Consider the following 25,078-nt stretch of genomic DNA (forward strand, 5'->3'; position numbering starts at 1 on the left):
CTTACCATCAGTGACACCCAATGTCCCCTCACAACAGCCACAGTTCGAAACATTTCATTCCAATTCCATTCACATCCCTGGATCTGCACCTTGCAATTCCTGGGAATGCCAAAACTCAGAGCTCAATACAAGAATAAAACTGCACCAACAGTTTCAGTAATTCAATAATTTATTCATCTAAAAAAGTGTGTAAAAGTATATAGCTCTCATCCACAAGGTATATATGAATGACATTTAAAATGGAGGTCTTTTATTATTATTGTTTCTTTTTATCAAAGTCTTTTTTTAGTGTATTGTACCAGCGATATACTGTAGATTTAAAATGAACTTCACATTTTTTTTTGTTTTCTTTCAAATTGTCGGCTATATATAAAAGAAGCTCACTGCAAAATGCTCAGAGGAAAAAAAAAAGAAAACAAAAAGAAATTCAGAACTCCCCAGAAATGTACAGCTTTTACATTTAAAAAAGGTTCTGAAATATACATACAAGCATGCTGGACATTCCCCACCCTCCCACTCCCTTTAGCTCAAACAACTGTAATAATAATTCTGATTTAGGCATGATTTTTCAAAGTTAGAAATAAAAAAAAAAAAAAATAACTTTCTTCACTCTGTAGGAAAGCCAGGGCTTGTACATTTCAGATTAATTCAGTAAAAAACTCACAAGTAAAATAATGCATATTTAAGAGAAATATTATACAGAACTTCTCACACTGAAGTACATAAGATTTTTCTTTAAAATCTATTGCCATTCATTTATTTTGCACAAAAACGTATAAATATGTCACCAGCTTCTCTTAACTTAAAAAAATTAAATAAAAGACACCAGATGAAAACTACTCCTTGCTGCCCTTTTTTTAATTTCTAATTTTTGCTTAGAACCAGGTTTGTGGGGAAGAAACGCCCCTGGATAAAAACGGCCCATTTAAAAACAATAAGGAAAATAATAATCCGAAGTTCAGATGAATCCTGGGAACAAATAACCCCCAAATGGTAAAAGATTACAAATGTCTACTTTACATTGTTTTCCTCCCCAAGTTAAATTTTTTTATACAAGTTTACAATCTTCATCTTTTTATGCTCTTCAAAAGGCCTTGAGAATTTTCTTTTCTGATTAAGAAAAAATAGTACTGCAATATTTTTAAAGTCAATTTTACACTGTACACATTAGATACAAATGGTTTGATATCAGATTTTTTTTTAACCTATACATTGCAAAGAGGACACCCACACGGAGGGGTGGAGCAAGGAAGGAAATAATCCATTTACAGGTTCCTCTCCTGCCTTCACCTTCTCATTACACAAGCAATTCTTTTTTTTTTCTTTTATTATTTTATATAATTTGTTTTAAATGTTACATTATCTCAAGAAAAATACTTTTTAAAATCATAGAATTTCATTTTTTTTAACCAGAACATGAAAGTCTTTTGGAAGAACTCTAAACTTGGTAGTTTTTCTTCACAGCCAGGGGAGGGGTCACCCAGCCTGGTCCAAGTGCCTGACCCTGGCCCCCTCCTGCTGCCCAGTGCACCCCCAGAAATGAGGGAATGGGGCTGGAATAGGAATCCCTGGGAGCCTGGAATGAAGGAGTCATAAAAATACTTCAATTAGCCATTAACCTTCCCAATGGCGATCATTTCACTAAACAAAGTAACTTTGCCACCACAGCGGTGTAACTTCAAGTACTAATTTAATGATATAATTTTTAAAAATTATTTCTTTGAAATAATATTCCTATAGTCAGAAAAAATACACCAGATTTGTGACTGATTTAGTGTAAACAAAAACCGTATTTTTGGATATGTACATGGACGAGTTTGCCCAGAATTAAAGGGCAACTTGGCTTGCAGTAAATACTTTTCTAGCATCACTAAATTTACTGGAAATATATTTAAATCATAGCTTTACAATAGATTAATCTGTCACTTTCCACTTGCCCTGAACTGGGCTTTAAAGTATTTTTTCCTCCCTACCTCCCTCTCACTCTTCTCCCTTAGGTAGTGTTATCCTTCATTAAACACTGGCCATTCCTTGCTTTAACCAGGCTAAACACAGGGGAGAATTCCTTAAAATACAATATACCCTTACCAGAACATGCTTCCCTTCCCAGACTTTGATTGTTATGAGCTTCTTTTGATTTCCAGGTCAGAAGAGTGAGAGGTCTGTAGATAAATAACCCTACAGTGGAACGGAGCTGGATTTTTAAGGTATTTCTACTGTTCCTGGTCCTTTATAATTTAATCCCTCCCCTCCCCAAACCTAAAAATAAATAAAGTATCTCCAGACCATTCATATCTACATGGACAGGTAACAAATGCATGCATTCATCCCAATCCACTCTGACAGGAACTCCAGGTAGACAGAAAACTCCAATATTTATACGAGACTACAACTGTGTGGTTCTGTGTTTGTGGTTTTTTCCTCCTGCAAAGTCCCAGTTTACGACGATCAAACAAACAAAACACCTGAACTGGTCACTACAAGGTGGTTTTTACTTGGAGGGCTGACACTGCTCATGGGTCTTTATCAGTTCCTAATGCAAAAAGATCCTGTAGTCTTCCTTAAAAAAATAAAATATTAAAAAAAATAATCACGCTGACCAGCAGTTACCGAGCCACCAAACTAACACTGGCTTGAGGTTACTCTGTGTTCACTGTTCTTGGATGTTCCCAGATTTTGGACTGAAGCTGCCAGAGATGTTAATGGGTAGTTTAGTTTTGAACACTGCAGAATTCACATGTGCTTTTGGAGAAACAGAAGCACAGCACAGGACTGGTCTGAAGAGAAGCAAACGGAGCTCTTTGCAGGCCGTGGCATGTTCCCGGGCGGAGGGGAGAAGCAGCCAGAAGAACAAGTGCTTGTTGTGTCCTACAGGATGTTCATGATGGCATTGTAGAGCTGGGTGAGCACCACGAAGTGCACGGGCAGGCAGGAGCTGCGGTCCTGCGTGGCCGGGTTACACGTGAGCCAGGACAGGGCGTTGTACTGCTCCAGCACGAACCTGCACAGGGAGGCACAGACATCACAGCCTGCCTGGGGCTGCTAATGGCTCTCCTGCACCTACACCGTGACAGAGCTGACAGTGTTTTGGCAAAGGAGGAACCTCACTGAAAAGCAGGAGGGTTTAGCTTTGCTATGTCTGAAGTATATGTATGAAGGCCCTTCCAAACACACACAGATTCTGGACTCACAGTGGTTCAAATGACACTGCTGTCAAAGCCTTGGGGATTGAACACCTCTGCCTCTCTGGGCACCCTATACCAGTATTTGCTCACACTGTTCCTGTGATCCTCTATCTATTTGCAATTTCTCATCTTGTAACTTGTGTCTGTTGCCTCTCATCTTGTTTTACTCAATACCTGGGACACCTGTGAGAGCTCAGTCCTCCAAGAAGACACAAATTCAGATCTTCTAGAATAGTACACCCCCAATTTCCTTAGATTAGACATTCCTGTTCCTTGCTGATCTTTGTTTGTACACTGGGATGTCCCACACTGTGTGCTCTCATCACACAGATCTGTGTCCAGTCCCCAAAGGTGGGATGGAGGCAAATAGGCCCCACATCATCCTGGACAATAAAACACACACCCTACATGCATTCAGGAACGGTGTCTCCTTTATAGCCCAATGCTAGCACAGTAGTATCAGGGAGTGCTTTTATCTCCTACAAATCCACTGGGTTCCATGAGGTAAGATAATGAGTGGCACAGCTCAGATTAGATGCCAGGGGAACACAGCAATCTGGGTGGGGGGCAAACCATGATGTTCCCCTAGCAAGGCTGAGCTGTTCTGAGTTTGCTTGGCATCATTATGCACAGCAGAGGGAAACCCACAGAATTCCCCCTCAAAGCCCTGCTCTGGCATCTTGGAGGAGGAAATGCCCCAAGACATACAGGGCATGGCGGGGCTAAAAATTGCTGATAAGCAACTGTGATAGGTTGGAAAGGTTACTCTGAAACCGCTGAGCTCAGTCCCCAAATGTTTACGGCAGAAATGAAAACCTAAAGGGTGTTACCTCAAGACATCTGATGTAGTTTTAGAGTCAAGGGGGTGAGGAACTCGCTGAGAATTTCTGGCAGGTAGAAGCTCGTCTGTCTGCGCTACAGAGATGTGGTGATGGAGAGAGGCCTGCGCAGAGGGAAAGTGCAAAAATTAACTCCTCATATAGGAGGTACTACTAAGCATTCCCAAGAAACATCCGTTGTGAATCACCTCAGGACAGCATGGGAAGTTGGCAATTCTGTGTTGAACCCCCCCATGACCACGTGTATTTCCAAATTAACAGTAACATTTTTGAATAAATGGACTAGAGTTCTGCAGTTCTGGCGTGGAATGCCTCAGGTTCACTATGGCACTACAGACTCCAACTGCAACTTTTACAGGCATGGAAATAGCAATGGATAATGAGTGCTCCATGTGGAGCATGACAGACCTTCAGGAAGAGGGGACACTGGTTCTGTGCCTGAGGACAGGAGGACCAGAACCACTGCGGGAGGTTCTCCGCTTTGGCAGTTGACACAAAGTACCCCAGAGCCAGGGGCTGCTGCTTCAACTCTTCGGGGGCTTCTCTGGAGAGGAGACGTTCACCTTGGCTCTGCAAGACAGGGAAAAGGCAGCTCTGGGGTGTTGTCAATACAGCCCACTCCTGGAACGGTGACTTCATTTGCTAATTACTCAGGAATCTTAGTCACAAAGTTACCCAGGCCCTGCCTTATTCCCCTGTAGTTGGGTTCTCCAGGCTTATGCTTCAGAAGCACTGTAAGATTCCCAAACAGCTAGGAAAGCAGTTCACTTCATCCATAAATGTCAACAGGTTAAGAAAAAAAGGCAATGATTCCATTGCATAAAAACCAGCTCAATTACAAATCCTTCCCTGCCAATTCCTTCCAGTGGGTCTGGAGAGGAATCCAAGGCAGGAAAAAAGCCTGGAGCAGGCAGCACTGGGAGCCTGGCACACGGGGCTGGTGCCCAGCCATCAATTATTGCCCTGACCCTGGGCCCACAGGGGGATGATCACACACTGCTGCTCTGCTAAAGCCAAACATTACACTGCAATTACCAGGCCTGGCTTAATGGTTAATGGGAATTACTTGGGTTCAGCTGGAAAGGGCTTGTCCAGGGCTCTGGGCTCAGGCCATGAACCTCCCAGGGCTGCTCCCAATGGATGCAGCTCCACTGAAAGCAAGCTCTGCATAGAAGTGGGGCAGAATGGATTGCTGAGGGAACTGGGGAGAGGGAAAGTGAGGAGTTGTGATTTATGGCTGCAGTGTTTGGCAGCAGAATTTAGAAGTTTTCATTTGCCCACACACCAGTTTGGAATAACTGGGACAGCAATGTGCTGGTACCCAGGCTTTGATGGGAGAATTGCACAATCCACACAAGGTGGTTGTGGATTGAGCTCACAAAATACAGGATTAGTATTTCTGTGGCTGAGGCAGGAGGCATTTCTCCCTCACTGACTGTATTAAAGCTCCACTGAGGCATTTTGGCAGACTTTGCAAGGGAAATACAGGTAGGACTTTCTACTTCCAGGGGTGAGACTACCACCATTTAGTCAGTCATGTTCAGGAGTTAGATTCTGATCTGGAGACAGCTCATTGACAAAAATGGTATAAAAGTTACCCTGTTTCTCTCATAAAATACTGTATTATTTAGTAAAGAAGTAATATGCTACTACTTCAAAGTTAATATTTCTAGAACAAAACTTCACAGAAATTTGCAAAGCAGAAAACTTCAACCTAATTGTGATGGAAACCATTTTAAGAGAACTGCTCAGTCTTACGTGATTAAATGTAGGAGTGAAAAAGTTCCATCAAACCTGATCCAAGCTAAGCCAATTCAAAAAAATAACTTGAACTACCGAAAACAATTTGCATTTTAAGTAATCAGTGATGTTGGAACTGACTTTATAAAAGCCACTTCAAACAAAAATAACTGCCAAACGCTGTGTGCTCTGGGCTAAATATTCCTAAGAAAACAACATCTGCATAACCATCCAGCACCTCCGGAGTTTCCACGGGCAGAGTTTCATCACTGGGAGAATTCTCTCCCTCTTGCCTCCCCTGAAATCCATGGGAACAGGGCTGTCACAGCTTCCCTTCTCTCAAAGACTTGTCACTTCATGCCAGAGACATTCCATAGGATTTTCCAGGAAAGAAAGGATGAGTACAGATTAAATCTATGCAGGGTCATCAGCTATGGCTGTGCCACACAAAAATAAAGCTGCTCTCCTCCTGCTCTCTCCCCCTCAATTATCCACCAACAATTAACTTGGAGGATGCAAACAGAGACACCTCCAGCAGTATTTAACCTTCAATTTTAACCTAATTTTTGCTTGCTGTTGAGCTAATTATGTGTCAGGATCTAGGAAGGAAAAAGATTTTGTTGGAGGATTTGGGTCTTTTTTTTGTATTTTATTTTAAACACTGTTCCCTATGGTGCTCCAGCCTTACCCTACTGTGATGGTAGTGAGATCCCACTCCAGTGCCAGATGGTGATCCAGGGGAAGGAACTGGGGAGGAATTTGGTGAAGAGTGAAGATTCCCTGTTATCAAAATTCTAATGTCATTGTCCATGTCATCTGGAAATGGGAGGTCAAACATGTCATCTGAAAAGGAAAAGAAAGGAAAATAATTTCCAATGTGCTATACTCTTTTCTCCAAGAATTTTTTATAATTTGCTACCTTTCCCTTTAATTTATTGTCTATACTTTTTTTTCCTTTAACATACTCCCAAGACAGATGAAAGCAGAGATAAAGATTTTAATGTTTAATCCCCCCTAGAACCTTTGACTGCAACCACACAGACATGAAAGGGAGAGTTGGCAGACAGCTATTGGGATAATGAATTTTAGCAGTAAACAGAATTCCCATTGTAGCAACTCCATAAAATCCAGACTGAATTTTGCAACACAACAGCTGACACCTCTGCAGCTGGCCACAGAGACCCCTAAACAAAACACTTGGAATCATCACACACAGCTCCAAGTGCTGCTCCTCAGGCTCCCAGAGCTGCACACCAGCTCCAGCCTCCCTGTACCAGGGAACAGCCCTGGCAGCTCCAGGGAAACTGCCCTTGGGATCTGTGAGGACAGCAAGGCCTTCCTCACAGCACGGCACTCGTGATTCTTTCAGATACCGCACCAGGATCCCCAACAAAGTAGCCTTTATAGCCTCCTTTCACCTCTGGAGTTCCACACAGCTCATTAGCATAACTGGCTGGATTCATTTGGTTTATGTTATTATAGGGGGAGGGCTAAAGATACCGAGAAGATGTGTTTGCCTTATGCATTCCATTACTCATCATCTGCACACAGGTTACAATACTCTGAGTAAGTTATGGGAAAGACAAGGCACCATCAACACAGAGCCAAAAATTCAAGCATCACAATATGGTTTAGAGGGTTTTTTTCTGATCCAGATTTCTCAGCAGGCGAAGAAATCCAAGTTTATAATGACATTTAAAGTACATTTTAGTGGGTAGACAGGGACAGTGGGAGCTGTCTGAATTAACTGTATTAATTAGAATTGTAAATAAATTTATACTAAAACACGTGGCCCTAAATAGAAGTCATGCATCCTACATATAATAAACAATATCAATTTCTCTTGAAAAATATGAATTTACTCCATATAAAATGGAAAAGTATCTGTGTTCTGAACTAATTTCACCTGAAACCCTAGTATTGAAACAGGCAGGTGGTTGTTTTCCTTCATCTTCCAAAGAGAACCTCTGGATTGCTGGAGCAATGCTTTAACTGAAGTTTATTAACTTGTGTCCTACAGCCTCAGTAAACAAACCAGAGCTAATATCATGCTCTGCTTGGCCCCTAGAGCAGAAATGAGCTGGCTAATGGCAGCAGGAAGCAGCTTAATCATTAAGTAGAGCAGAGTTAAGAAAATTAAATTTAACACCATTTTGGAAAAGGCCATTCTTGTACCTGACTCTAATTAACATCTGCAGCACCAACAGGCAGGTTAATGCAGGTTAATGTTTGTCATGCTTGGGAGGGATCCCGGTGCCTCCTGGGACAGGGATTGAGAGGGGCAACTTCCCTTCAGAGGCCCTGGGACATCCCAGGAGGGACAGATCAAAGCCTTAAAAGCAGTAACCTGCCTTCCTCTCCAGCACAACTGCCCTCCTCATTAATACAGCCACTGTACGTGATTGTAGCTACTTTTAGTTTAAATTGCTTTGCACTCATTTAAAGGATTTGGGATAAAGCAGGAAAATGCTTATTTGGATATAAAGCATTAACCAGAGTCTTGCTGACTCAAACTGCAGGTTTAGTGTAAAAGCACTCCAGGGGCACCAGGAAATCTCAGGTTTGGATATTTTTCCCTACTCAACCACAAGTGCCTCCTTCGTGTCAGCTCTGCACACAACAGGGCACGATGTGAAGCACGTCTGGAAAACAGCGGCTGGTCTGAGCAAGCCACAACAAGACAAAGCACGTTGTGGTCTATGCATGTGGTGCATTGCCTGGTCCTTGTCCCTTTGGGAATAAACCAGTGTGACTCTGAGAATACACTAGGGAGAGCACCGTGTAGCTAAAGCCCTGCATGGTTCCCTTGCCGGGGTGGTGTGGGGTCTGTGCAGAACCCCAGCTCCCTCGGGGGTTATTCCTGCCCAGCTCAGCTCTGCTGATGCTGTGGAAAGGCCCCAGGGGATTTCCCCCTCACTCACCGTTGGTGGGGCTGAAGCCATCCTCGTTGGGGTAATTTGCAGGTGCCACCTGGATGGTGGCAGAGGTGGGGAACACCAGGATGTGCGTGCAGGAGGCGTCCTGGGGGGTGTTGAGCTGGGACGACTGCAGGTTCAGTGCCGTGCTGCGCCCGAACACCGAGCCCATCGTCACCGCGTCTGTGGGGACAGAAACAACGGCACAGGTGGTCACTGCATCACCTCCCAGACACGTGCTCTGTGTCCAGGGACACCTCTGCCCGTCCCACTTGCTCTGCAAATGCACAGACACAGCTGAAAGGCCTTATCTTCAAAGATTACATTGCTGCAAGAGCTTGACATTAAGATCACCAGCCCCACCTCTCCTGTCATTCTGCTGGCCCTTAATCAAGTATTTACTTGTTAAACGAGCAAGTTAAATTGATTTTTCGCACACATCTCTGTAGAATTATGAAATACACCCCACTTTGGTCGATATGAACACGAACACAAAAATAAAGCCATACAACAATAAAGTTTCTCTCTCCTTCTCCTCTATTCTTCTCAATTATCTGCCAACAATTAACTTGGAAGGTGCAAATAGTCAATGCAGAGACACATTCTTCAGCAGTATTTAACCAGCACCTTTAATTTTAACCTAATTTTTGCTTGCTGTTGACCTAATTATGCGTCAAGATCTAAAGGAAAAAAAAAATTCTGTTGAAGGATTTGGGTCTTTGTGTTTTACTGTGATATGAAAAAGCCTCATTTGCCATCTGTTTTCTCACATTACAAAATCTCTGCTTTGAAAATATTCAACATGATAAGTAATTTTCAAGCTCAATTAATTCTGTTCTGTATTAGTCTTTTCTTTCTAAAAAAACCCCATAGTGGTTTGTAAGGATATGTTAAGGATGTGTCACCACATACATTAAAAAGTACGTGCTTGGGTAAAACAACAAAAGGAACCTCAGCATTAAATTTCACTTCAACTTAAGCCCATGGACTGCTGCTTCTAAGTGAACTCTCTAAAATACTTTCAGCATGTGAGAAGGCAAGTGGGCTTATTCTGATTCCCATTTCCACAGGCTCCTACTCATTCCCACTGCAGCCTCCTCCAGGCACAAGAGTGTCTCTGACACCACTTCCAGCCCATGGGAACTGGGCTGCCTGAGCCCATGGGCTCCACAGGGAACAGATCAGCACTTTGGCAGTGGCCTGCAGCAACCTTCCCTCAGGAGACTGCTCTCCCCACGTAGCATCTCTCCATGATATTTTGGGGAATTCTGCTGGCTCAACCTATTTTCTGCCACATGTAGCCATGCTAGTCAAGTTCTTCACAGAAATCCCAAGGTTAATGTGCCTAAGTGTGAAATGTGATAGGAGTTTTGCTGGTATTGCCGTAGTTGGCTAAAACATACCTGGCATCACCACGAATGATCCCTGTGGCTCCATGGCAACGAGGCAGGCACTGAGGATGGAGGGGGAATCTGCTGCAGAGATGCCACACATGCGGCAAACCTCCTTCAGCTGTTTGCTGATTGTCTGCAGGGAGCACTCCCCGAGCAGGATACTCCAGTCTGCAAGGGAAAAGCATCATAGGAGGACAGAGCTGATGCAGAGCCAGCACCCACCTGGAAACAGCAAAACATTCCCAACACTTGGCATTTCCCTAATCCCAAACTCTCAAGGACTGACTCCTGTGCACACGAGGGGTCTGGCCCCACAAACTGAGTGCTTGAGGAGTTCCTGTGGAATGTTTTTATTCCATCGCAGTCTGTTGGCTTTCCTTTGTTCAATACATTTTTTCCCAAGGCTTTTTTGTATGTTTACTAATGTTTAAGTTGAGGAATCACAACTGAATCCTATCTCTACCCCTGTGTCAGGAAAACTTTGTTCAGAACTTTCTCTAACCTCTGATAAGGCCCCCAGCTTCCCTTGGAAGGACAGTGTGCAAATCCTGCACAACAAGAGGGAGCAGCATCCGACCCAGGGCACAAGCAAGGAAAGGTTTATGGAAACCAATACAGGAATTCAGTGCCAGGGCAGGACTGCAGCCAGCTCCCCTGTAATGGCCCAGGAAATTGCAATTTGGAGGATCCTGGTGATTTCTCTGCCAGGTACTTTACACTCAGATCCACTTGGTCAAGTGGGCATCACTATCAAAACAACAATGGGGACAAGGGGAGAGAAAGGGCTTCAGCAGCTCTGGTGTTGATTATAGACTCCTAAGGAGCCCTGCCTGGGAAGCCTGGGTATCTGGCTTCCCATCCATGTTTGCCCTCACTAAACTCTGGCAAAATAAACAACAGTCTGTCCTGTCTCTGATAGAATTTGGCACACCTTGTTTACCTTTTGTAAGGTCATGGTTCTAGGAAGCACAGACAGGACTTGGGAAGGGTTAAGCCAAATTCACCCCATCTAATGCCACTGTGTGATGGCAGAGTCTCAGCAAGTCTGGAAGTGATACAAAACTGAGAGGAATGGCTGGGTCCCCATCCCTGGAGTGTTCAAAACCTGTGCAGATGTGGCACTTGAGGACATGGATCAGTGGTGGCTTCAGCAGTACTGGAGGACAGTTGGGACTTCATGAACTCAGAGGGCTTTTCCAATCTAAACAATTCTGTGGTTATGTGATTATCACTCTCAATTTTGAAAGGTTTGCGATCAGGTCAGAACCATCCTGCCTTGCACCCCGGGTCCCTGTTCCACTCCACACCCTGGGAGTGGCAGCCCTGACAACTGCACACCTTTCAGCTCGCCGTGGCCCAGCCGGCCCAGGCGCCCGATGACGACTCTCCACGGCAGGGATGTCATCTGGACAATGCCAATGCACCATTCCCAGAGCTTCTGCAGCCCGATCTTCCGGGCAGACAACTTGCTCCTCCTGGACCTGCAGGGGAAGGAATTAAACACAAGAGTGAGACAATCAAGGACAATATTCAGATTTCTGTTCTCTCTAATTACATCCCTGTTTACCACCTACAGAGTTCTGGGCAGTCCCTATCTTACCTTTTACTACTACTAACAAGAGAAACTATGTCTGCTTTCAATACTGTTACTGCCTGTGCCATCAAACTGATGAGCAACACACCAGGTGTTCCTCAAGGTAAGATTTGTAAGTAAAAGAAAATTAAAACAGATTGTAAAACAAGTGTAACTCATTCAATTTTCCCTGCGCAGATCTGAAAATATGGAAGTGCCAAGTGAAGCGTTCTCCTGTAACAGCAGCATGATCTCCTGAGCAGGAAAGGGGATGGAAGGGATGTGCAGGGAGCTGGTGAGGGATGACTCCAGACATGGATCCATGGAGAAGCCAAGGGCAGTGAGTACCTGCTGGGCAGGTCGATGTTGACGATGCAGGTCTCCAGCAGCTCCCCGTGCAGGTCGGTGCAGGACGCCAAGAGCCAGCGCTGGTCATGGGACAGGCAGTACCCGACAAAGAGCACGTTGTATTTCTGACTGGCCTCTCCAAACGTCTCTCCCAGCTCTGTCTGCTTGTCTTTGATGGGAGCCAGGATGAAAGGAGGTGAGTACAGCTGGATTGGGCTGGGCCTCTGCAATAGAGTCAGCACAAACATCAGGAGATAGATCAGAAACTACTGAACACAAGGAACACACACACACACACACACACACACACACACACACACACATTGGCAGCAAGTAAAGAGACAGGCAAGTGTGAAACAATGAGTAAATTCAAAGCATTCCTAGTCAGGAGGGAGACTGAGAAAAGGGGGGTTATAGACAATTCACTGCTGCCAGTTAAAGCTGATGCACTTCAAACCCTATCTAAAGATTTCTTTTTATGTACACGCAACTCAGGGTATGAAAGCAGTCTTTGGACCAGTCTCTGACACAGGCAGGAGTTTAAACCCCCTCAGCTGTCAGATCCTCCTGTCCCTCAATCATCTTTAGGCCCTTGGCTGGATTTGCTCCAGTGCATCCGAGTTTCTTGTTCTGAGGAGCCCAGAAGGGAGGAGGACAAGCACCTCCCTGGCTGCGCTGCAGCACCTTCCTAAGGCAGCCCAACTGCTGCTTCTTGGGAGCATCCATCATGTCCAACAGGACCTCCAGGTCATCTTCTGCAAAGCTGCTTCCTACATGGGCACCCAAACCCATCTTTGCCTTGGAACTCCTCTCTGAAGAGCACACAGGAGGAGCCCCACCAAACATGTTTCATAATTAAAAAACCGTCTGGATGTTTTCTTAATTCTTCAGCAAAGTTTGGGAGTCTGCAATGCAGACTGAGAGACAATGTATAAAATGCAATAAACAGAGATTAATTAAATGCAGTAAGTAAATGCCAATAGGTTTGGCTTTGCAAGTAGGTTTTTAAACCCTCCCAAGCAGCTCTTTATGCCAAGGTAAATGTTTAATTCTTTCGTTGGTCCATTAGATCTAAATAAAATATTCACAGTTATCTTTCAAAGAATGTAAAACCTTCATAGAAAGTAGGATGGATTAGTCTTCCTTTGAAATCTCTGAAATTCCAGAATCAGGGCTTTAATATTTACAGTTTAAAACAGATAAAAGATAAGCCCATCGAAGAGGGGGATTTCTCCATTACCTCAGGGAATTAACATAACATCTGCAATTAGGCACAGGAACTTATTTCATATATATGCATATATATGTGAATAAAGGTTGGGTTTAAACTCTGGTTGGAGCACTATAGATTGAAACCACAAAATGACTCAGAATCCCAACTAGCAATGTTCATTTTCTTTTCCTTCACACTTTAACTTTTTACTTTATGAGTCAAAACCAAAAACTTAAAATCTTTTGAAAGCAAGTTAGCCTGATGTTTTTGTTACTATTTTTGATTGCGTATTATCTTGCCTTTTCCCTTTATATCATCATTGTCTCCTATATCTTGAAAAAAATCCCCCAACAAGTATTTTCTCTACTCTTTGATATTTGAGGAAAGTGGTTACAGTTTATGAACACACTTTGATTTTCTCGCCACCAATACCAACCTCAGGATTTTTGAGGGTCATCTCAATGCTGGCAGCTGGCCCAAAGCCTGTGAGGGACTTGATGTGGATCTGTGTGGGCAGGGGCCTCCTGCACTGGCAGTACACAGAGAACGCCAGAGACTTCAAGTGCTGAATGTAGAAAACCTGTTCATCCTTCATTGTCTGCAGCATGTACTGGCAAGGCACAATCTGTGGAATTCAGACACACAATAAAACAGGGCTGAGAGGCTTCCAGGAGCTGCTCATTAATATCCAACCAGATCTACACAGTCATTAGTCACCAAACACCCAGCACACTTTGGGATGCTCCACGATTTGCATTACAGGTCCCTTGGCAGGAGTGGCTGCAGCAGGCAGGGACTGCATTCTCTGAGACAAAACTGCTTCCATCACAATGGAGCGAATTTTAATCCATAAAACCCAAACACTTGTATTCAAACTCCCTGAATTTTTTACAAGTGTTTTTCTGGGCAACATCATCACTTGCAGTGGCCTGAACCACACAGTCCCTGAACGTTGTGTTCAGGTGGGTTTGGCTCCGTGGCTCATGGTCAGGAACTGTTTGCTGTCCTTGTGGGAATTGGCACTATGGTGTCGTCCTTACAGAGGGGTGTAGAGGGCACAATTAAGATTCTGTCACAATTATTTGTGTGGTTCTTTCCCCTTCTCAATTTAGTTGCCAGTGGAAGCTCGGCAGCCTCAGCTGCTGCTCAGTTTCAAAAAGTCAAGGGAAGCAGCCCACAAGGATTCAGAGTTTCTACAAGCAAGAACTAGAGCTACAGGGAGATTTGCCCAGGAGATGAGTTTGGGGGTTAAGACCCAACTACATAACAGGAGCAGGAAGGAGAAATAGCACAACACTCCTTCAGAAGGAAACAAAGCATGACAAAACCCCAGTTTTCCGATCAAACCTATTTTAAAATTAGAATTTAATCACTGTAACCTCACTGTTTTTATCTACTGGTTTTATTGTACAAGTCCTACTTGTGGCTGTTAAAGTGTCTTTCCTTTTACAGTGAGATCTTAGGAGCAGAAGCTGTCCATATAAAACATTTACATTGTAGCCAACACTACAGGACCCAAACAGATTCTTTCAACAAATATTTTCAGTAGTAATAAAACTTAAGCATCACAAAACTTTAACTACTTTATAGTTCTTGCTTGAACCTTCAGAACTTTGGCAGCACATTCTGCTTACTAAATGTGCCTGTGTGTTTTTAAAAGCCAGCTTTACCCAAGGATTTCAGGAGCTGGGCTTTCCCCCTCTGTACAGGAACGGTAATAAAGCTGCAAACATTTGGGTTTGATTTATTTTGAAATAACTGCATGTTGAATGTGCTGTGGTACAGCTGTGAGAATACAGTGCTGGAACTGGATCATGTTTCCCTTGACTTCAGAGAAAATTGCTGTTTTGACTTCAACTGGCAAAATGTATTTTGAGGAACAAAGAGTGAATGTGGAAACAAACAGCACTGAGGAAAAGGGTCAGCATGCCACAGCCTCAGCTCCAATGGCAGTGCAGAGGTTACACAGTTCTTGTGTTTCAGACACCGTGGTATCAGTGGCTGCTTTGGTTTTAGTGCCTCTAGGTCTGGATCAATCAGCTGCCTGCAGCCTACCACAATATGAACTTGTGGATCTGATTTTCAGTTCATTCCCAAGCCTGAAATATTTTAGTGACAGTTTGCCCCATCCTTTCAGGGGACAATGAGGTCAAAACTATCAAAAGCAACAGTTTTCTTTGGCCAGCTTGAGACACAAGAACTTCCAATTTTTTTTTTTTTTTAACTAATTTGAAATAATTGAAATACTGTTAAACCAAGGTGAGACATGGATTAGGTGCACAGAAATCCTTCTCACACTGTTCCTGCCTGTGCCCTCTGGCCTCCCATTCCCCCCACATTTATGGAGGCTCAGCCTCTGTGACAGGAGGCCTGGCAAAATGCAGCCAGCCTGGGCAAGAGGCCAAGAGCTGCCTCTGGCTGCACAAATTAAATTCTTCAGCAATTCCATAGTAAGTAACTGTTTTTATATGCCAAGTTACATGGTAAATTATTTTTTAAGAAGCAGATAATAACAATACAATAGTTATATTATACATTAAATGTCTGGTTTCACGTACTTCTTTTGGATTAAATAGTATAAATCAAGGGAATATAAATAGCAAACAACTCAACATGTAAAGCAATCAAAGGAACAACTGACCAGTTTTGGCAATGGCAACTCGAGTTACAACTTAAATAATTGAAATCCCTCTCCAGGAGGCACTGATCAGATAGGATTGCTGGGACCACAGGACATATTTATTGCAGGGATACTGTGGCTGCTCTAATTAATTTCCTCATCAAAACAAACACAAGGGGTTGTTTTTTTATACAGACTTGCACTCTCAACAAAATAATTTGTAAATGCCACCTACATTTCATGTATTATCTGTCATTTATCTCTTTTAGCACAGTGTCCATATCACAGGTGTGCTGTGCCACAGAGACTCAGTGTGAAGCTACAGAGGAAGGCAGAATTACCTGGAGAATGAAAGAATTCCTCATATTCTCAGGCAAGTTGTCCAACATTTCTGTGTAGCATCTCATGAGGCTCAGGAGCCAGAAGTTGGTGGAGGCAGACTCCTCGTCAGCAGTGTAGGTGAAGGGGTCCACCATGTAGATGACCACGGCGGGGGGGTAGGCGTTGCTGTCCGCAGCGTCCGGCTCTGTGGGGACCCCGATCCGCTCCCGCTCCGACGTGCTGGGGGCAGAGCCACAGCGTCAGTACTGCTTGTGTCTGGGGCCAGGCTGAGCCAGGGGGAGGGAAAGCACGAGCAATTCTGGCACCCAGAAGCAAAACCAAAACCCACGAGGACAGGCATTGAGATGAGCTGTGCTCACAGCAGCTCCTAATCCAAAATACCTGGGATTAATCAGGCATTAAAGGTACCCCCCAGTCTAACATCATCTCACTGAATGCAATCAGACCAGATTATACCTGAAGAATATGGAAAAGTTGACTCCTTAGCTGTGTATCTTTTCATGTAGGTGTGTGTCTGGGTTTCAGTGCAGTTTAAGGTTTGCTTTTGAGAGAGGTGGAAGGGGAGGAGTAGGAGTTTAGAAGTGCCAAAGCAATTCATGGAGCCTGGGGTCCTGCTCAGGTCCAGGGAAGGCTCCACTGGCAATAGAATGAGCAATTGAGAATTTCTTACTTGGTAAAATGCTCCTCCCGTGCCTCAGCCAGGAGAGCGAGGCTCAACATCTGCAAGTGATCAAAGCACTCAGCCTCTGTCAGAAGCCCCTGCAGCTGCTCAAAGGGTGTTCTGCACAGATCAGGGAACAGATGTCTCAAGGACAAGCCCAGCTACAGCAGGATGTGGGCATTTCCCTCTCTGTAACACACACACCAGGACCATCAGCAATGTGCACTATTACAAGAAAAATGAAAAACATGCTGCCTCAGGAAGTTACTTACGTACAATGCTAAAAACCTTTTCTTAACTTTTATGTGATGGATGGCTATTCATAATGAAGTCTTTAAAAAAGTTGTGCTGCACAAATTTATTTTAAAGTAACAGGACTATGATTGTGTCTCCTGACCTCAGTGTGCTTGCCTGCAAAACAACACCTGAAATGCAAAAAAATTAGGAAAAAAAAAAAATCCATGGTTTGCATTTTGCATGTGTTAATGTTGCAGGTGTGATGGAGCAAGAGACACTCAGCTCCTTGGGGTACGTGCAAGTGCCAAGCCACAGGTGTGGCACAGGACCTGACACACCCCTGTGCTCCTGGTGCTGCAAGGACAGGGCAGGTGGAGGGTCCTAAGGCAGCTCCACATCCATGCAGCTGAATCAGGCTGGGATTCTTGTGATGAAAAACCAGAGGGGTGTTTTTCCCAGCTCCCCTTTGTCAGTGACTGCTTCACACAGGAACGGGCCCTGCTCCGCTCCCACCTGCTCGGCTGCGCCGCACCTGTCAGAGAGGCCTCTCCTTTGAAGGGTTTCCCTAAGGCTCAGAGGCTGTCTGAGCACCGCACAGGGGATTAGAGAGCAGCACTGTGAGCCAGGTGAGCGCTTACCCTTCCTGTCCCTCTTGCTGCTGCGGTGGCAGGGTGGGGCCCGGCTCGGTGTCGGTCCCGGGGCCCGCGCTGCCCTGCGAGCGCTCGGCTGCGCCTCCCGCGGCGCCGCCGCCCTGCCCCGAGCCGGCGGTGCCGCTGAAGCCCGGCGTGGAGGAGGTGCCCATCTGGCTGGCGCCGGGCGTGGCAGAGGACGCGGAGAGCTGTGGCACCGAGGAGCCCGAGGAGGACGCGCTCCCTGCCGGAAGGCTCGTGGTGCCCGCGCTGGGCGTGGAGCTGAAGGAGCTGCCCGTGGCAGGGGCCCCAGCGGCGGCCGAGAGACACGAGGAGGCGCTGGAGGGAGCGGGTCCCGAGCTCCCGGGAGCTGCCTGCGGCTGGCTCGGAGCCGGCGTTTGGTACTTGGGGGGCAGCAGAAGGCTGCTGTCCAGCTGCAGGGTGGCCAAGTAAGGTGCTGGAATGGCATGGAAAGAGGGATTAGTGACAGATCAAAGGAACCTGCATCAGCCTGCAAATCGGATGACGTTCCCTGCACTTTTACGACATTGTAAGAGTACACAAATGCTGAAAGAATTGACTCTCCATGACCACTGTTTGCTTTGGAATCCATTTCTGAGGGTGTCAATTCAAAGTAATATATATCGTCTTTAAAATCAGGACTGACTTTGCAGGGCTTTGTAACTTTAAGCTGGTACTGACACATTCTGCTTTCTGGCCAAACTGTGGCAGTAACAGCATTGTACAGTGCTCAGCTCTGCAGTCTCTGACAAGTTATCTCTGTCAGGCTGAAAACCTTAGAGTCGTTTATATCTGAGCTACAATCATGGCAAACTTAAATGTAGTGATTTCTGCTGTGAGATACCACAGTGATAAATGAATATTTATTATTTATTTGCTCCCTGAGGTGGTGTAAATCACCAGCACAGAAGTTTCCAATGCTGCCCCTGCCAGACGCCTCAGGTGTGAACCGAGCAGCCCAGTCCTTCACCTGGCTGTGCACATGTTGCTGCATTCTGTGGGGATGCTGGAGGTACTTCAGTAATGTTGTAAAACTTTCTTGGCTTGCCATAATTCCTGTGTCTCATGCTAAGATCCCAATTTTCAGTCATATACAATATATGTTGACTCTGGACCATTCTGGGAGGAAACAGCCATGTCTGTCCCCAGCTGAAATCAGGTGACTCTAGGGACTCAGCCAGCAGAACTTAGCTGATCCTACCCCAGGAAACGTTACAGCCTTCCACACCCTCAGGTTCTACAGTCCCTCACTGAACAAGTGTTCCTGAGGTTGGTGTAGAACAGGGCAAGGTGCCATAACAAAACCAACCAAGCTGATCTGTTAGAAGTGTCACTGTTTCGGGGGGGAATAAGCACGAGGTCCACTTCAGAGTCGTGTGGTTTCAAGGATCCAGACACAGCAGACTGATGCCACAGGCACCAAGGACACCAGCACTTCCTCTTCTGCCCGTGTTAACTCACTGCCTTTGCACAGACCCAGTGACATCCCCGCTCCTGTAAATACACCTTTACACTGGAGGCTGCATGACACGGCTCTGTCACACAGGTATGATGAGATGTGTCAGCAGCAATAAACCAGATCCATGGACACCTTCAGTCTTGTGTGGAACACCTGCCCCATCCTGGGAAGTATTCAGGGCCAGGTTGCAGAAGACTTTAAACAACCTGGTCTGGTGAAAGGGTCCCAGGGGGTGGAACAGGATGAGTTTTATGATCCAAACCAGACCAGACTGTCATTCTGTGATCTTTGTGATACACAAACACCTTATATCAAATTGACTTTTCTAAAAAGATAAGAATTTGAATCTCTGACACAATTCCCCAGAGTGAAAAACAACACAACTTTCTGAAGGACGCAAATTTAACATGGAATAATTTAATGTAAAGCCTTGTAATATCTTTTAAATATTTAAACAGACCATAATCTGCATCTTTAGAAAACCCACCCTTTGGGTTTGCACATGGCCCTCGCAGTCCCCAGAGCCGTGGGGTGTCACTCACCGAGGTGATGGCGGCAGACCTGCGCGTAGAGCTTGAGCCTGGAATGATTGTCACAGTCCTCGGAGCCCCAGGGCTGGCTGAACCACTCGCTCACCAGCTCGTCCGTCAGCTTCTGCGCCACGCTCTTGCCCACCCGCATGATCCCGTCCCGCAGCACCTTGCAGATGGGCTTGTGCTGCCCAAGTCTGCACATCTGCCAGGGGAGGGAAGGACAAATGCCCGTAAGGAGACGCCAACCACCCCAGGACGTTACAGAGACTGGTTTGTGGCTTAAGCCCCTCCTTCTCAGCACACAGCTAGGGGCTTCCTAATAAATATATTTTAAAAAAGGGTTACATTTATTTGTTGGCTTGAACTGCACAGCAAAACTAAGGTTACAAAGGAATCAGATATATTGGGGAGTACAAGCTAAAGAAATAAATGCTTTTATCCCCAGCCTAGCAACTGTGAGAAAACAACACCTTCTTTAATGTGTTCCTTGCTCTTTAGGCTTAGTAGGGCCACCACAGGGAGGCTGCAGCTCTATTAATGTCACTGCTGCCTCCTCTGTGAAATGAATGTATGCTGGGAAGAGCAGACAGCAACAAACACCCCAAAACGCCCAGAGAATCCCAGTGTCACTAAGACAGCATTCTTGGACTCTGAAAGTGCATAAAGCCCAAAATGAAAAAAATCCCCTTATTCTAATAGTTGTTACTCTAAAGCCCATAGATTTTTTCCCAGCGGACATGCACTGCAACAGCAATGACACTTAAGAAGCAATAATTCAGTGTGGTCCCTCTTTCCAACCTCGTATACAGCACTCAAGTCCCTGAAGAAAGTTTTGGCTCCGTCGAGCAAGGCCTCATTTTCCGGACACACCACGATGTAGGCGACATCCCGATGGCCCCCGTAGGGGTCCAGCAGGAGCCTCTCCCAGAAGGGCAGGGAGAACGGAGAGATTGTCAGGAAGTCCTTGTCATAGCCCACCAACAGCGTCGGGATTGGGAGAGGCTCAGGAGATTCCTCAGAGCCTTCACAGGAGAAAAAACAAAGAGAAAAAAAGTTAAAATATCTGTCTTAACTGCAGTGGGTCTCTGATGGCCCAGGAAGTGGGTTCTTTTACAGGAATATTGGAAATCACGCATCCCTTTCTGTTCTGAGTGTCCTACACATTTATCATGGAATGGAAATGGTTATCAAGGGTGTGCCATGCCTGATAAACCATGTGCTTCCAGCCTTTCTTCTTGGAAAAGATACTTAATAAAGGAGAGGGAAGATTTATATCGTACTTAAGGAATGTCATATAATCAAAGTTGTTGGCCGAAGTAGAGGGAGCTGATCCAAGCACCACTTAAACTTTCCTAGAAAGCTGCAATAAAACATCTCCCAGTGTACTCCAAGCTCGTGTACTGCCCTTCCCAGGCTTCATCTCCTGGTTTTCCTTTGTCATATCCATAACCATAGCCATGGAGTTCCTGTTCAATCACAAGTAATAACAGGAACACAAAAGCTGACCTTACAGCTCTTCATCCACCTCCACCTGGTTGTGCAAAATTCCTGGTGCTTAGAGAAATTCATTCCCAGATATATAATACTACACAAAGTTATAATTCTAAAAATTGCCTCCTGCCCTTCTCCATAGGATTTGCTCCAAGCACTGCTGTCCCCACAGAGAGGATTATTACCCTATGTAACAGGGTTTCTCCCAGATACTGCCTCAGTAGAAGAAATATTGCTGAAAATGTCAAGCTAAAATATACCCAGTAGTTCCTGCAGAATATAATTCAACTTTATTAAAAAGTCAGCATCCAGTAAAATTCACTGACTTTCCATCAAAGGTTCTGCTCTGCACTCTATGGGAATTTTGGTGCTATTCTCTGGTAACAATTGGCAAATCCTAACTCTTCAAATTACAAATTCTGGGAAAATTATTATAAGTGCTGCTGGTGGGGCACAACAGCTTTAGACAGGAAGTGGAGTTACCCCCAGTTGTCTCAGCCCCAAGGAAAGCAGCAATATATTATATACCAATAGAGAGCAAAATGTGGTAGAGCTGTAAGAAAAACATTAAACCAGACTGCACTGGTTAAGCCAGGGTGAAATGTCAGATGTTATTCTGCAAACCTACACAGTCAAAATCTGGTTTGTTATTGTGCATTTTACAGAAGTGCGAGGAGATACCGACTGAAATGTCTCATTAAGGCTACAAGAACCTGCGTGGAGAAAGCATTCCCAGTTTTTTGGGATGTGTAGCGTTCACACAGACTCTGTTCCCATTATGATGTGGCCCATTTCAGCAGCTCCCTCTGTTCCCATTTTCTCTACACCAGGTTGCTTTGGTCTGAGCCAGTCCCCCTTCAGGTTGGGGCGCTGAGCGCCTTACCCACAGTTTCTGCTCCCTGTAAATGTGCATCACCTGGAGGGGTAAAACCTTCACCGGGGTGAAGGCCTTTGGAGGCACTTTAAACCTCTGTGATGAGCCTCCCACCCCATGACCATATGAACAGCCCCTTCCTATCATTTCCAGGAGAAAGTGCCCATTTCTAGGAAGCTGCACTCTAACTTGGCACCGAGCCCAGTGTAGGTACCATATGTCCCCCGTCCTGCCATCTTATGGAATTGCTGCCAGGTGAGTGGTCCCTGGACGTGCTGGATGTTCTCCCAGGTCCTTCCTGTCCGCTTCTTCTGGATGGCATCCTGGAGAAAGGGCTGCAGGGAGAGCAGCATGCGCACCACGTCCTGGGAGGAGAGCATGCTGATGTCCAGCACTGCAAGGAACAAGGAGCAGCGATCACTTCAGGGAGGAACAGCAATCCCTCAGACACAGCAACAGCTTTTGTGGATTGTTCCTCGAATTGCTCTGCACACTGCCCATGGAATTTGGACAACTCTAATTAGCTGGATGGTACTCAATGTGCAATTTCATGGCATTTTCAAAAACACTGCTGTCACCACAGCAATTTACACACACATTTCAGTATCACTGGTGTCCAGCTCAGGTCACAAGACGTCAGAGCTATATAGCTTCAATATACAAACAAGTAATTTTTAATTGTAATTTCCCCCCACCCGAGGACATTTTCCCCTTTTCCCCCTCTAACTCAAACAGAGCAATTCTCTTCTGCTGACTGCTTATACCCTTCTCCGAAATCAAAAAGGGCCTCTAATTTTGCCTCTCCCCAAATAACTGAATTTGCTTCAGATTTGTGAACTTCCACAGACTCATTCCCAATTTAGGCTACAAAGTCTGAGGACAACTAGATTATTGGTACTTCAGATGTAATTTACATATTCAGAAATCTACTTTATCTCCAGCATATTTTTAGTCCTGTCATTTCCCACATAAAGATGATGTGGATCGCAACTAAACAAATTTACAGAGGTCACAAAACATTCAGAGACAAAAGACTCAGCTGTGCATGTACCGTTGCTGTGAGGCCAGGAATGGACAGTGGCACTTCGGACAAGGGCTTCATCCACCTTGCCCCCCGTGGGGTTGTCCACGTACTGCCTGCCCTGCTCCAGGGCGTTGAAACATTCCACCCAGGAGTCGTTGCTGTCAGCCTGCAGCCGGTCGTAGCTCAGGTTGACACAGGGCAGTGTCTGGCGGTTGTTGGAAGCCATGTAATCCAGGCAGCTCAGTGAGGTGAAGGGCTGCGTGTGCTGGTTCTGCAGCAGCAGCAGGAGGCTCATGGGAGGCTCCTGGCTCCTCCTGGTTCCCTCTCCCATCTGTGAGAACAAGTTGCTCTGGCAGATCATCAGTCGCCTTTCTGCAGCCTGGCCAATGTCTGAGGTCTTGCCGAAAATATCCAGCTCATCCTCGATGAAGAGCCCGGAGTTGTAGCCGAGCTTGCGGTTCATGATGGCGCTGAAGCCACAGGTGCAGCGGTACTGATCCTCGTTGGAGGAGTCGGGGATGTACAGCCCCACATCGGCGCCCTTGATGTTCATGTTGCAGGCGCAGATGCAGCAGCTGTCAAAGTTCCTGTCCTTGAAGATGTTGAGCACGGAGTCGGAGAGGATGAGGGTCACGTACAGGCTGTGCGCCTCCGGGATGGGCTGCACCGTGCCCGGCTCCACCGAGTTGAGCGGCTGCGTGGTGGAGGGCGTGGAGGCGGGGGAGCCCTGGTCCGTGCTGTCGTACTTGACGGAGCCCTGGCCGCTGGCGGTGCCCCCGCCGCGGGGAGTCCTGGGCGTGCGCGGCGTGCGCGGCGTGGGCACCGAGAAGCGCGGCGTGGCCGGGGACGGCAGCACCCCTGCGCCGCTGTTGCTGGCAGGGGCCGCGCTGTTGAGCATCACCGGCGTGCTCATCTGGGGCGTGCTCATCTGCAGGTAGTCCTGGTCCGCCAGGCTGCCCACGCTGGGCACGTTGCTGCAGGGAAGGGATGGGAACAGAGACCTGTTCTGTCAAAGCTCATTTTTAAATACAAGGAGATACTGGAACCTGAAGGGTTTCATTGAAACTGCAGTAAAGAACACTCTGGTCATAACCTTGACTTGTTGCTCTCAACAGAACTCAGAATTCTCACCACAAGCACCACTGTTTCTTATAATTGTGATAAAAAGTATTACTTCACCCTCTTAAAGAGTAATCTTATGGCCTAAAACTCAAACACTCTTGAGAACAATTTCTAGACAAATGATCAACTTAAGATTTAGAACGTTTGCAACTTTTTTAGGGAAAAAAGAATAGTCACTTTTATTTTAAACACCACTATCTGTGAAGAGACACAGATTAGTAGGAATGAAAGTATTTCAGAGAGATAGAAATCTTTATTTTAGAAATGATCACTTGAAATAATTGTCAAAAGTCATACATGTGGCTCTGATACATGGTGTCACCTCATGGACACACTCTGTATGATTCTATAAATTCAAATCCTCATTTCAGATCACACAGTCTATGGCACAATGGGATATGTTACATTACAAACTGTTAGTCCAGTAAAGCTAAGAATCATATTTTTGGGTCATCTCCATTCATGATTGAGTTTTATTACTCTGTTTTTGTCATTTCCTGCCAAATTCAAGTGACCACAGAACAGTTTGTACATTCCCATGAGATCTGTCTTCCATCTGCAAGGACTCGATTCAAGAAACAGGTAATAAGGGGCTAATCAAAGAAGAGTATCTTACTTTTCTCTTTCCAGATCACTTCTAACCTGCTTACTTTTCTTGTAATGTGTTAATTGCATATTAGAATGAGGAAAGAGTGTAAGATCTCAATGAGTCTCTAGATAAGGAAGGAGAAACAGGATTTTTCCATGTTTGTCCTCACAGTGTATTTTGTGTGTCATTGGAAAGGACTAGCATTTGAATGCCCACCTATCAATAGTGACTTGAAAAGGAAAACACTGAAGACCTCTTTCCTTACAACC

At 45.4% G+C, this 25,078-nt stretch overlaps 1 protein-coding gene across 1 annotated transcript in view; it reads right to left on the reverse strand.

Annotated features, from left to right (window-relative positions):
- Positions 1 to 151: 151 nt before the first annotated feature.
- The window catches only part of MED13L (mediator complex subunit 13L), a 168,229-nt gene continuing 143,302 nt past the window's right edge, over positions 152 to 25,078 (reverse strand). The window contains exons 17-31 of the mRNA XM_030286081.4: positions 23,126 to 24,072; positions 22,289 to 22,468; positions 20,508 to 20,731; positions 19,719 to 19,911; positions 17,706 to 18,153; positions 16,169 to 16,388; positions 13,644 to 13,832; positions 11,995 to 12,218; positions 11,412 to 11,554; positions 10,083 to 10,241; positions 8,686 to 8,862; positions 6,453 to 6,607; positions 4,433 to 4,594; positions 4,016 to 4,128; positions 152 to 3,001 (exon numbers count right to left, since the gene is read on the reverse strand). Coding sequence (XP_030141941.4) covers positions 2,869 to 3,001; positions 4,016 to 4,128; positions 4,433 to 4,594; positions 6,453 to 6,607; positions 8,686 to 8,862; positions 10,083 to 10,241; positions 11,412 to 11,554; positions 11,995 to 12,218; positions 13,644 to 13,832; positions 16,169 to 16,388; positions 17,706 to 18,153; positions 19,719 to 19,911; positions 20,508 to 20,731; positions 22,289 to 22,468; positions 23,126 to 24,072 — 3,667 coding nt within the window. The 3' untranslated portion in view covers positions 152 to 2,868. The remainder of the gene's footprint in view (positions 3,002 to 4,015; positions 4,129 to 4,432; positions 4,595 to 6,452; positions 6,608 to 8,685; positions 8,863 to 10,082; positions 10,242 to 11,411; positions 11,555 to 11,994; positions 12,219 to 13,643; positions 13,833 to 16,168; positions 16,389 to 17,705; positions 18,154 to 19,718; positions 19,912 to 20,507; positions 20,732 to 22,288; positions 22,469 to 23,125; positions 24,073 to 25,078) is intronic.

The sequence above is a fragment of the Taeniopygia guttata genome, chromosome 15 (genome assembly GCF_048771995.1).
Source record: "Taeniopygia guttata chromosome 15, bTaeGut7.mat, whole genome shotgun sequence".
NCBI classification, from domain to species: domain Eukaryota; kingdom Metazoa; phylum Chordata; class Aves; order Passeriformes; family Estrildidae; genus Taeniopygia; species Taeniopygia guttata.